Source organism: Pleurodeles waltl, chromosome 2_1, assembly GCF_031143425.1.
Source record: "Pleurodeles waltl isolate 20211129_DDA chromosome 2_1, aPleWal1.hap1.20221129, whole genome shotgun sequence".
NCBI classification, from domain to species: Eukaryota; Metazoa; Chordata; class Amphibia; order Caudata; family Salamandridae; genus Pleurodeles; species Pleurodeles waltl.
The window spans coordinates 681,545,319-681,559,292 of record NC_090438.1 but is presented as its reverse complement, the minus strand read 5'-3'; the positions used below and the strand labels follow the sequence as shown (position 1 = coordinate 681,559,292).

At 43.2% G+C, this 13,974-nt stretch overlaps 1 protein-coding gene across 1 annotated transcript in view; it reads left to right on the top strand.

Moving 5' to 3' along the window:
- Positions 1-13,974, top strand: part of RALBP1 (ralA binding protein 1) — a 211,957-nt gene that overhangs the window by 103,218 nt on the left and 94,765 nt on the right. Inside the window, exons 5-6 of the mRNA XM_069216586.1 lie at positions 6,440-6,601; positions 6,809-6,940. Of these exons, the coding sequence (XP_069072687.1) occupies positions 6,440-6,601; positions 6,809-6,940 (294 nt within the window). The remainder of the gene's footprint in view (positions 1-6,439; positions 6,602-6,808; positions 6,941-13,974) is intronic.

The following is a 13,974-nucleotide window of genomic DNA, read 5'->3' as shown; positions in this document are numbered from 1 at the left end:
TATTTTTTATTGCTATTGACTTCATTTATATTGGCAAAAGGTGGTTGATTGGAATTGCATTTTTGATATCCTTTTTTGCAAGATTTTAGACCCTTCAGATATGGGTTTGTAATAAAAAGGGGTCAGTCATAAGTAATTCTTTGTAATAGGCTTGAAGGATCTGTGTTTGGTAATATGGACATGATTCCCTTTTAATTGTATTGTTTGAAGCTTTATTGGGTATATTGTACTTAATGATATAAATTGTGTACCCTTTACTGATTTGTTTTACTGATTTGCTTGTATAATCTAGTAAGGTGATTTTTTTAGAGCTCATATTTATATGATTTTATCAGTTTCTAAGAGTTATTAATATGTGGGAGGATTAGGGATTTAAATAATGTGATATACTTAATGGATTGTAATGTTAACTGTGTATATTTGTGTTCCCTTATTGTCACAAAACAAACAAATACATAAACTAAATTAGAAAAACCTGGTACGTTAATTAAGATTTACATTTTGTGCATTTTTATCATTTTATTGTCTATACTGTAAGGTTGGGTAAGAAGGGCCTCACGTTTTGCATAATGGCGAATTCAGAGATGACCAAAATGATTCTATTTCAGGACTGGAGGTGAGGATTATGCTGTACTTTCTTTGCTCTGTATTCACAGCAGCCATGTTAAAACATTATAGAAAAACTACAAATCCCATGAACACTTGGTAAAAAGTTCATAACCGTTCATCCAATTAGAGTGCACATCTCCCTTTATTGTCCTCTAATCATGTTGTCTCCTCCTCTTTCTTCGCTGCTCCTCGCAGTTGAGAGTTAAGTGACATCTGCCAACGGGCTGTGTTTCTGTTATATTTGTTTCTGTTAATGTCAATACTGTATTTAATAAGTACTATTTAGGTATCTTAAAAACTTCACCACAGAAGCGCTTGTTTACTCCTATCCTGTCTTAGGCCCATACGAGGGCGGATGCCTGTGAGAGATGTATCGTAGCTGTGCAGTATGATCTTCTGACCACTAGGAATGCCCACGTGCCTATTCTGAGGCTATTTCTTGAGTGCAAGCACACTGGGCTTTTCTGCAACAGACGCACGGATTCGAACTGCACAATCGGCCACCCGCCTCCCTTCTAAGCCTATTGTGCCTGGAGCATTACGCCCGAATCAGGGTCTGTATTTTCTGCTATTTTCCATGCAAAACACGTGGCTATCGCCCTGTTCAGGGGTCGGTTTTCCAGGACAGAGCCCCTATCAATTTAATAATGCGCACAACTAACGTGAAGTGTGAGTACATTCCGGTTACCCCAGTGAGTGAGCAGGATACTGCATCCAGGCACCAGCAATATAATTATTTATTGACCCAGTGTATACAAGGATGTTGATGTCCATAAGTTAAATTTTGACAGTGCCTTCACAGGGTAATTTAAATTGAACTGGGTCACACAGTGTAAAGTGCCCCTACCATGCAAAACATGCATAATTCATACATGGAGGAGGAATCTCTTACCTCCCGATATTTGATAATTTCTGTGAGGTCATTGATGCCTCCATACAGAGGGCGGTCTCAAAGGCTAGGGCACCCTTAGGGCACACTCCCCAATCTCGCTGCGAGGTGTCTACAACCCCTCTATGTGATAGAGGAACCCAAAGGGTCACCCTCCATGTGCCTACATGCCAGCTGGAGATGCCTCAGATGTTGAAAAAGAAGTGTGCCCACGACCCAGGGGTCGATTTGGATGCCTTCGACAGGCTCAAGCGTGCTTATCTTAATCCTAGCACATTCTATAAACCAGTGGGTATTCCCCTCCAACCTGTGCCCGAAAAGCCCAGCTGCATCTCGTGCCTCCCACGCTGGACGGAGATGACTCCCATTTTAGACAGAGAAATTGAGCCAGTCAGATCCTGGTGCCCCTCTTAAGATCCAAAGCTGTCCGCTGACGGCAAGAGCACATTAGATTCAAACTCTGATTTGCTTGACCAAAAGGGCCTCCTGCATCCCCGGTCATCTGATTAGGTTCCTGCAGATAAAGTGGCCATGCACATTGCAGAGATTGTGGAAATCTCTTGATCAGGAAGTCTGCAACCGCCTCAGGGCAGAGTGCCCCCATCCATCTCTTGTGAGTAAGGTGCCCTTCCTCCAGAAAAAGATTCCCTCATGTTGACATTTCTCGCCATGTATATTTGTGACCCTAAGAAGGGCATAGACCGTTCTTGGATATTCTGTCCGGGTAACCTCCTTGACCTTGCCGGCCCTATATACTAGATATGGCGGAGGACTTAAAATCCTCGTGATCCTTTTTTTGCCCGATGTCCTTTCAGGCTCGGCACAGAGAGGCGGAGATCCCCGCTCCTGAAGACCAACCCTAAGCTGGGGGATCTGGTCATCTCGGCGGCTAGCCCAGTTGCTCAGAAAGGCCTTTTTGGCGATCCCTTTATCAAAGTATTAAGTATGTTGGCACATTGACATCACTAGATAAGGCCCAATCTTCCATTAAGAACTTATTTAACCACCGGGTTTTCACCTGGACCAGCCGTGGAAGGGGGCGCTTGGCTGGTTGTTTTCAGCACCAGGCCTCTTTCCGGGACCAAGCCTATAGGCAATGGCCGAATCCACTCTAGGTTCAGGGGATTCTACCCCACCTGCGTATATCCTCGACACAAGGGCTCCAAAGGAGGACCCAGAGGGGGGCCGCCCCAAGATACCTCTCAGGGTGAGTGTGATCCCTTTTTCCCCACGTAAGATTGGGGGACAGGTTGGCAGATTTTGCACGCAACTAGAAATCCCAGACGACCGACTCTTTGGTCCTGCAGACCATCGGAGGCTTCCATATAGAATTATACAGATCCACCGTCCAGTCCCACTCATCCGCAATTCTCCACCAAGGAGACCCCCCTGGTCGATTCAGAGGTCCAAGACTTCCCCCCCCAGAGGCCCCACAGTCCGGACACACTCTCACCCTTACGGGTTTATCAGCAGTTTCGTTGTGGTGGACAAACACAATGGCGAGAAGAGACCCGTCATAAATCTCAAGCTATTTAACAAGTAGTTAGTTTTACGCCACTTCAAAATGGAGAGTATCCCTCTTCTGAAATATCTTCTTCTCCCCAACGACTAGCTGGCACGACTGGATCTCAAGGATGCATACCTAACGGTCCCTATCTTACCATCTCACCGGCGCTTCCTGCAGTTCCACTGGTGTCAGGAAACTTACAAGTTCACCACACTCCCATTTGAGCTGTCCTCGACCCGTTGGTGCTTGGTGCCAGAGACATTGACCTCATTGTGTAGCTGGACGATATCCTGTTTATGGACCAAAGCCCATAGACCTTGCAGGCTCACCTTCAATTGAAGGTCTCTCTCCTCCAATCCTTGGGGTTTCTCATCAATGGGAAAAAAACGGTCTTATCTCCGACACAATCCATTGTGTTCCTGGGCTTTATAGTTGATTCGGTCCAAGCCACCTGAAGGCTTCTATGCCGGAAGATAGCCAAGATCAGACATGAACTGACTTGCACACTATCCAGACCATGCACATCCCTGCAACAGATTGTGAAGGTAATAGACCTCCTCTCCTTGTCCCTTCAGGCCATCTTTCGCGGTCCCCTTCATTTCAGGGCCCTCCAGTGGCTCAAGACATCAAACTTCTGCAAGGGCCTAATGTACTCTTAGTGTACCCCTGTCAGACGATGTAAAAGTGGAACTCCAGTGGGGGCTAGCCCACAATGAGGCATAGAATGGCTGTGCCATCTTTGGATCCCAACCTGACCTGGTGATAGAATCTGATGCCAGGTGCGTTGGTTGGGAGGCACGATGTAGAGAATTCTCCACTAGAGGAAAATTATCTAAACAAGAGAGTGCGCTACATATTAACTGCCTAGAGCTAATGCCTAGCTCCTTAGCGGTGAAGTGTTGGACGAGAGAGAAAGTTCAGTGATGCGCCCTCTTCAAGATAGGCAACGTGGCAGTGATTTGATACATCAACTATCTTGGGTGGTGGGGATGGGGAGCGGGGTAAAATCCATACCTCTATCGGACCTGGCTCTGAACTTTTGGAAATACTGCCTGGAGCATCAGATCTCAGTTACGACAGACCGAACACCTTCCAGGCTTGGTCAACCAAGGGGTGGATTGGTAATCAAGGTACCTACCGGACCTTAGCCTTTGGAAACTGGTTTCGTTAGTGTTCAATAGAATCCAAATGGGGTCCTTTCTCAGTGGACCTGTTTGCATCCCGGTTGGACCACCAAGTGGCCAACTATTTCAGTTGGAGACTGGCTCCATCTGTGACCGAGACAGACGCCTTCCAGCAAAAATGGACTGTGGAGACAGGATATGTATTCCCACCTTTCTTTATGATAATGCGACTCGCCATCCAAGTCAGGAGACAAGTGAACGTGGTGGTAATAACCCTCTTTTGGAGATCTCAAATTTGGTTTCCAGTTCTTATAGAACCACCTTCGGATTTTCCGGTCTGTCTACCATTGTTCCCAACTCTCCACAATGATCGCTTGGGGAATCCCCACCATCTGATTCTAAAGGGTTTGCTGCAGCTTATGGCTCAGAGGATTACTTGGGACGATGGCATGTCCCAGGGCTTTTACACCAGGCTGCATACTTATTCTCAAGGCATGGGCAGGGAGCACAGTCAAGAGATATAGATCAGCTTGATTCAGATGGATCGGTTGGTGTCATCATGGACACTTGGATCCTCTGGGGACAGGACTTGTCAATATCCTGAAATCCTTAGCTGCATTGTCGACCGAAGGCTTGGCTTACAGCACAGTGATCAACTTTCGTTCGGCAATCTCAGCGGGACATCCCCCGATTTGAGGGCCATTCCGTGAAAGAGCACCACTCTCTGGTCCGGAAACTACTCTGTGATATGTTTATCTCTTCCTACTGAACAAATATTCTCAGTCTTGTGGGATGTTAATGTACTCAATTTGTTTATTTCCTGGCCACAGAACAAGTACTTTACCTGAAAACAATTGTCTGCCAAATTGGCCTCTCTCCTATGTTTTTTCTCTGTAGAAGAGTATCTGATGTCAGGGTGTTAGACATCACTCGACAAGTGTTCACTCCCCAAATAATTACGTTCCACATTTTGAGATGAACGAACACCAACTATTGTGTGGTCTCATAACCGGCTTTTTCAGAGTCTACGAAGCTGCACATAGCAAGATGGACTAAGGCTTACAAAGCCATGATGGAAGATCTTCGTCTTCCTGGGGAACGACAACTCCCCATTGCCCTCCGAAAACCACACCGAGGTGTGTCCTCCCCTACCATCGCTAGATGAGTTAGATAGGCCATGCAAGAGGCGAGCATTGATACAAAGATGTTTGGGACACATTCAACTAGGGGAGCGATGGCTTCTAAAGCAATCCCCCTGGGGGCATGCTTAGAGGACATTATGAATGCAGCTGATTGGTCTTCAGACTCTATGTTCAGGCGTTTCTACTTTAAGCCACTTCCTAGCATGGCTGCTCTGGTAGTGAATAAACTTTAAACTAGCCTAATCCTTGTCTCTGGTCCTGACATAGAATATAAAATTTCCTAGCTTTCATAACAGAAAGTTTAAATTCTCTTAAGGACACCAAGGCGAGGATTATCCCGCCCGAGGTTGAGGACTGGCTGATTCCCAGATTACGCCCTTCCCCCCAGTGTAAGTGGTACTGTGTGCGTATTTGATGTAAGTTATGATTGTACGCTCTTGTAATCCAATGTAAGTTTGTTTTTCCTGATACATAATGTCCGAATAGATTCTCTGACTATTTAGGAAATATTCTCAACATCATTTATTATTCAAAGAGACTGATTCGAACAAACAAGAATAGAGGGTACTGTCCTGCACAATGTCACACGAAGAAAGAGGAGGAGACAACATGAATAAAGAATTATAAAGGGAGTTGTACAGCTTTCAAGTTTTATGGGATTTGTAGTTTTTCATAACGTTTTAACATGGCTGCTGTGAATAAAAAGCCAAGAAAGTATAGAATAATCCTCGCCTCCTTGTCTTTAATAGAATTGAAACTTTCAGTTACCAAAGCTAGGAAATTGTATATTCTGTAGAAAATAAATTCTAGAATAGAAATAGAGGAATGATAATGCATGAGAATACAATAACGAGGTAAAATTTAAGCCTCCCAACCAGTAGTTGAAACTAAACATGTAAAGGGAATCTCCCACATAAACAACTCCCGCTTCCATAGACTCGCTAGCATTAAATGAATGTTATCAACTTTTATGGTACGGGTTTATTTTCTGGAAAGGCTTGGGAGAGAAGGGGAATTGATTTTGTTTTTTTCCTTGAAATGAAGCTTCCTTTTAATGTTTGTGTGCTCCATTATTGACTGAGTGTCACTGGTTGCCTTAATTTGCATTGTTTAATTGGAAACAAAGGTTTATAACATGTTAACATCATGTTTTTGTTTTTCTTATTAGATTAGTAACCGTGTATTGTACGTGTTTTTTACACATGTGCAAGAGCTATTTGGAGGGATGAAGCTTAAGCAAGCGATAAAACCCCTTCGTTGGTCTAATATGGCCACCATGCCAGCACTGCCTGAAACACAAGAAAACATAAAGGAGGAAATTCGGCGGCAGGTTAGTCTCCTTATTTTCTTCATTTTTGAAGCTGTACTAGGTGTGTGAGCAAAACAGAAGTCTGTGTCTAAACTATTTTTAGTTTAAAAGTTCAGTTCACGTCAGTAGTTCTTGTCATCAGTCCGAGTATGATTGCTATTCCCATGCCTATTGCATAAAACACTTAAGTTCCTCAAGAATAAAGGTTATGTCTTTTTTTTTGTTCAGGAGTTTCTTTTGAACTGTTTACATCGTGACCTTCAGGCGGGCATAAAAGACTTATCGAAAGAAGAAAGGCTGTGGGAAGTGCAAAGAATTTTAACTGCACTCAAAAGAAAGTTGCGAGAAGCTAAAAGACAGGCGAGTATTTATGTTGCATTGTGTTCAGCAGAGTTAGCAGCAAATCAAACATCTTCGTGACTACACAGTTCTTGGTTACCAAGGTGGTCAATAATCCCTGCATCGTTTTGTGCTGTGAGCTTTTTCTGCCTTAATTTCACATAATGGCTATTGAAAGAATTATGAGTGGATATGTGAGTGAGAATTGTCATAGCACTTCCATATTAAAAGTGAGGCTAAGGAAATTTGGTTTGGATTCTGATTTGGAGGGATTGCCAAAATGTTTATTAATTTGCTTGCTTGCTTGAACATATGAAAACCACTGCCAACTTTTCTGTTGGGAAACTGAAGTTTCTTGAGAGTTTTTTAATTTGCTGCTTGGCTGCATTCTACAGTTACATCATTTTCTTGATTTTTGCTTTTTTCACTTTTGGTGACATTACTCTCCCAAAAGATGACGAGCAAGTCAGCTAACATTCTTCGGCCAAGGTTAAGAAGGATTTACACTACATGCTGACAAAATGTATAAATACTCCAGTATCTGTGTAGAAGAGAAAGAGAGAGATATTGGCCTCTAATTTCCATTGTTTAAACGATTCAACTTTAGCATGGAAACATACATTCCTTCAAACCACCCTATGTGCCTCCCAATATTCAACATAGTTGCTCCTATTCATTCTGCTTGGTTTGTTTATGCAAGTTTTCTTTAGGTACAGATCTGGCCTTTCATTGTAGTGGTCTCTTCGCCTAAAGTTCTTATTAGTTTATTTTGCCCTGCGCTTGTTTTCTACCAAATACTTTTAGGAAAAGGAATATGATGCAGCATTTGCCTGTTCCATCCACTTTTTGTTCTCCGCCAGAATGTTTTCTCAGATTACTGGAACACATCCACAAATTATCTATTGTGTTTACAAATACCTGTCTTACTGTACTAGTTACTCCTGTAAAACTCAGGTCACTTACAGGCTATGTCAAATCCTGAACTAATTGTATAGTGTATTGTTAGACCTGGCAGCTTTTTGGCGTGTCTCCCCTGGCTTTTTGCCTTCTGACCTCCTGATTTTGGACTCTGCTTTTGCTGGTTTATTGTCTCTGTGCACTTTACCACTGCTAATCAGTGCTAAAGTGCAAGTGCTTCCCATATAAATTGTACTGTAGATTGGTTTATCCATAATTGCCATATTTGATTTACTGATAAGTCCCTAGTAACATGCCCTAGAGGTGCCCAGGGCCTGTGAATCAAATGCAACTAGTGGGCCTGCAGCACTGGTTGTGCCACCCACATTAGTAGCCCTGAAAACATGACCCAGACCTGCCATTGCAATGTCTGTGTGTGCAGTTTTAAACTGTCAATTCGACTTGGCAAGTGTATCCACTTGCCAGGCCTCAACCTTCCCTTTTACTACATGTAAGGCACCCCTAAGTTGGACCCTAGGCAGCCCCAGGGGCAGGGTGCAGTGTATGTTTAAGGTAGGACATATACAAGTGTGTTTTATATGTCCTAACAGTGAAATACTGTAAAGTTCGGTTTTCACTGTGCAGTGCCTATCCCTCTCATAGGTTAACATGGGGGCTGCCTTTAAATATCCTTAAAGCGCGGATTCCCTTTGAGAGTAGATAAAAATGTGGAGCTTAGGGTCTCTGAACTCACAATTTAAAAATGCATCTTTTAGTGAAGTTGGTTTTTAAATTGTCTGTTTGAAAATACCACTTTTAGAAAGTAGGCATTTTCTTCCTTATACCATTCTGTGATCAGTTTGACAGTTGGGCTGTTCACACCTCTCCTCTAGACAGTGACACAAAAGGGGGCAGGGGTGTAGCCTGCATATCCTGATAAGCCATCTGAGCTAGAGAGGAGGGGAGGAGTGGTCGTTCACACCTGAAAGGACTGTGCCTGCCCTCACACAATGCAGTCTCCGACCCCCTGGTGTGTGTCTGGGGCCTGGCCTGGACAAAGAAGGATCTTGCAAACACTTGAGACTTTGCTTTGAAGTTTGCCAACCTCAAAGGCAGAACTGGGTATAAGAAGAAGACCCAAAACCCCAGACTTGTAGAATCTTTCTGGAATCAAGAGGAACCTCTGCCCAGGAGAAGAGCTGAAGAGCTGAAGGAGGAGTACGGTCCCTTTGCTGTGTTGCTTTGCTGGACTGCAGTTGCTGCTTCTGCCTGAAAAGAGTGCAAAGGGTGAACCTTGCTGTGTGTCCTGCTTGAGAAAATTCTCCAAGGGTTTGGAGAATTGCTTGCCTCCTGTTGGAAGTCTCAGGGACACCAAAGACTTCAGTTTCCTCGACCTGCAGCACTGGGAACTGTGTGTTTTGTGCTGTTCAAGAGGATAAACTACTGCGACGCCGCTGGCCTGCACCGTAACCTGTGGACGCCACACGGAGGTGCATTGCCCCGCTTCTCACCGCAACCTTGGTCTCCCCGGCGCTGTCATCGGACGACTTCACCGAGCCGCTGCTTGCACCACGACCTGCAGGCCCTGCACTCAGGCATCGCCTGCTCACACCGCAGCCTGGGCATCTCCGACGCCACCGCTCCTGCCGACACCAGTGCCGCTGCCTGCACTGTGGCCTGTGGACACTGCTCGTGAGGTACACGATGCACCGTCCCAACCCGCACCACAGCCCCGGTCCACCGACGGCAGCACCATGGACTCCTGTGTCATCACCAGGCATCCTGCCTGCATTGTGGCCTGTGGACACTGCTCGTGAGGGCCACAAATCACTTTCCTGTCCGCACCCCTCGCTTAGGCCTACCAACAACAGCGCTTCAGCAACGACGACAACGCTGCCTGCACCGTGACCTGTGGACACTGCACGTCTCACCGTTCCACTTCAGACCGCAGCCCTGGTCTCACCGACGCCGATGGGCGCTGTCACCGAGCTGCTGCATGCACCGTGACCTGTGGACACCGCACGTCGCATCGTCCCACGTTGCACCGCAGCCCCGACGGCATCCATGCCGGCGCACCTGAGTTCATCAGCGTGGAGTTAGATCTGCAACACGTGTGACCTCAAGGGCCCGATGACTCCTGCACCGACTCTGGAACCGACACCGTGATGTCAGTGACGCCGCTCTCCGGAGCTCACCGCGAGGATCACGATGCCCTGCAAATCCAAGGTACTGTTTGCGGGTCTTCCCGACACCTGAGCTGGCCCAAAACGCCGCGGCCGGCCTGAACTGTTGGTTTTGTTGATCACGACGCTGTGATAGCCCCAGGTGGAACTATCGACTTCAAGGAACTGTTGTTTTGAATAAATCTTGCATAAGTAATACTTTTCTTACTGTATGTTGGATTTTTGTTGTATTTGGTCTTGTTATGTATAGATAAATATTGGCTATTTTTCTAAAACTGGTGTGGTGTCCTTTTGTAGTGTTTTCACTTATTACTGTGTGTTATGTGCAAATGCTTTACACATTGCTTCTGAGATAAGCCTGACTGCTCGTGCCAAGCTACCAAGGGGGTGAGCAGGTGTTATCTGAGCGGATATCTCCCTTATCCTGACTAGAGTGAGGGTCCCTACTTGTACAGGGTGCAAACAGACTGCCAACTAGAGACCCCATTTCTAACATGTATGTTTTAAATTCTGTAACTATAACTGCAACCGGAACTCACTTTAGTGTTTCATCTTATTGTTGCTTGCTTGCATAAATGAGAGCCTCCCATACCAGTTCAATGAAATGTCTGAAGCGCTTAATGTCTTACCATCTTATCTGAACATCCCATTCTTCTGACCTACCTTGTAGCGCAGCAACCACTGACTCCTAGCTTATCTCTCTTTCACAATTAGACACAAAACACAAGATATCCAAACTACCTTGAAACGTCACCACAAAATGTAGTAACAGGCATGAATTCTACAGTCCATCCCAGATCACCAAAAAATGCTAAAAAAAATCCTTAAATATAAATCCTTCTTACTGACTTTGAAAGGCAGCAGAAACAACATTTCAGCATTAAGTCCAGCAAAAGTAAAACAGAACCAGATCTGCTGTTTTACATTCAATACTACCTTCAAAATCTTTAATGACTTTAAAATTCCCAGTGACAGAAAATATCTGCCCATGGTTACTCGAATCAAACATGTGACCGTCACAAATTTTTGGTTGTACTGGATTGCAAATTTCATACAGTTTACATTGAAGATGGGCATTACCATTGTAACAATACACAGCTAAACTATGTTTTCCACATCCCACCTTATTCTCCCTTGCCAGATCATTCCATCACACACCTGTCCTGTCCATCCCCACTTCTCTTTCTACTTCACCATGTCCCGTTTGTCATCTCTTATCTGTCTCAAGCTTTTAGGTGCTAAGCTGCAGTGTGGCTCATATAAACTCCTGACCAAGAGCACATTCAGAACCCCCTTTTACTTTTGTAATGCCCTTGTTCTCTTGAGTGTAGGTAACAGTCAAATTTGTCTAGAATTCTTCTCTCTTGTCTGTGTGGTAGGTTTTGTATCCCTAAAAATCATCCATTTGTGCTGCAGCTGTTTGTATGGTAAAATATCATGAACATTACTGTTGAATGACATGAATCTTGTGTAAAACATATTTTGTTTACATACTAACAGTGTAAATTACGAAAATACTTTGTCAAAAATATTGTTGATGAGAATATTGCTATAAAAAGTAAGAATATTTTTAATAAATATTAATTAATATGTAAAATATTAGATAAAATGTGTATTAATTAGTAGACATATATTAATTTAAACCTTTATTAAAAACATATACGTATAAATGTTTGTATAGTCTTTAAAAATATAAAAACAATTTACGTTTTTTAAATACATTTAATTTAAATTAAACAACAAATTAAAATGAACAAAATGTCTGGCCTAATTTAAATACCAAAATGGACATATACAAATAGTTTTGTTTCATACTTTAGACTAGATCTACAATTAAAATACAAATGTACATTTAAAAATATAAAAACAATATTTAAACAGTTGAAAATACAAAAATGTTAACAGTAACAAAAAAAAACTAAAAACACATTGAAAATACATATACCAATTGAATTTATAAAATAATTATAGAGAAAATAATATAAGCATTTCAGAAAACGAAATATTGAAAACATGAAAACAATTAATTAAACAGCAGTTGTAAAAATAATTATACATCCCCAATTTAAAAAATGGGAAAAGTTTCAGACCTTGCATGCATTACATTTACTGTACTCTCTCCAGTGCACCCAAAAGCAGGGGCAGTGTTGGACTTAGGAATAGTTACATCTACTATTCCTAGTCTAGTTTAAGCAACCTTAGGGAAAGTATTGGCCTTTGGAGGTGTTAGGTTTACTAATCCTGCTCCAATCTGAGCAGGCCCATGAGATATGGGACATAGACACCTCGCCTCCACACCTTTTCTGGTAAGTACTCAATATAGTTTTGGCAGGCTTTTGGAATAGCTTTGATGTGAGATGCCAACTGTCATAGAATTGTGTGCATGCTTTGCCTTTGTGCATGCTGTGTAAATTTGTTAGTACTGGTTAGGATGACACCCTACTTCTTTTCATCTACCTATAATGTAGTTCTCTTCCAGGGGATCTTTATCAATAGTCATAAGCACTGAATAGTCCCCAGGTGTGGGATACCCTGAGCACTTAAAATAATTTATATATATATATGAGGCATTGTTGACCAGTAGACTGCATTCAAAGAGTAAGCATAGAAAAAACTGGCACAGTGCCTTCAAGAACCTCATAGCACCCCTTGTGTCATATCATGCCCATAGGTGACGGGTGAGTTCATTTTTCTGGCTCCTTCAGCTAGAATCCCGGAGTACTGAGCTCTTCTTTTTTGACTAAAAAGTCATAAATTTTATAATTCAATGGCATGTGTAGCTGTAGATACACATGCTGTGCATAAGCTCGCCAAATAGGGTTGGGTTCAAAGTAGTCCAACTTTTTTTTTTTTTCCTTCAAATAAACTTTTAGAGTTACAGGAACGAGTGACTCCGCCTCTTGGTAATACTGCGCATGGGCAATGAGTCCTTTCTTAGATTGTTTCTCTTCGCCATCGGTTTCAGACATGTGTTCCTTTCGCTCCGAGTTCTCTGTGCCATACAGTCCAAAACGGGATTCTTTCTGTCATGGTCGGTATTGTTTTTGATTGCGTATTCTTCAATACTTTATTTTTCGGTTCCATTTCTACACTTCCAGGTACAATTGCGGCACCAAACATTTTCCATCCACAAAAAACTTCGGAACTGAAAATATTAGAAAAGACTTTCAGTGACTCTGGACAATCTATAACCACCACTCCATCACAGGTGGAACCAATTCTAGGAGTTATGGACGCTCTGTGGCACGGACGTCAAATTCAAGAAGGAACAGGGCGGATTGTAGCATCACCTCCGCCACCTTTAAAGAGGAAATTAACTTTCCAAGAGAGTCTTGATTCCTCTCCGCCTCCAAAAAAGACTACCAAAGAAAATACTCCTTTTCTTACTCAAACGTCTCCACAACATACTCCTCCACTAACATCTCCCCCTTCCTTAGGGTTCACACCACCTAGTTCACCAACTGGTGGTGCTCAGAATTTAGGGGATTCATTAGATGAGCAGGACCCATTGGATGAGTATGATCCGGATCCTATTAAACCAAATGATCCAGATCTTTACCCAGCTAGGCCTTCACCACCTGAGTATTCCAGCTTATATCAACAGGTTATAGCTAGGGCAGCAGCATTTCACAATGTACATATGTACACAGATTTAATAGAGGATTCGTTTATTTGACACCGTTGGCGCAACACATAAGGAAAGTCAATTCCTTCCAGTGCTTCCAGGCATGCTCAGACCCGCAGATGAAATATTTAAAGAGCCTAATAGATCAAGGGTTATCACTCCCAGAGTGGATAAAAAATACAAGGCTGCACCCACTGATCCTTTATTTATAAAAACACAGATACCTCCAGAGACTACTGTTGCCAACTAGTGTCAGTCACTGGATGCAAAAGGGCTAACTGCCAATCAACAGGAGACACATCTTCTCCTGATAAAGAAAGTACAAAACCTAGATGCAACAGGGAAAAGAG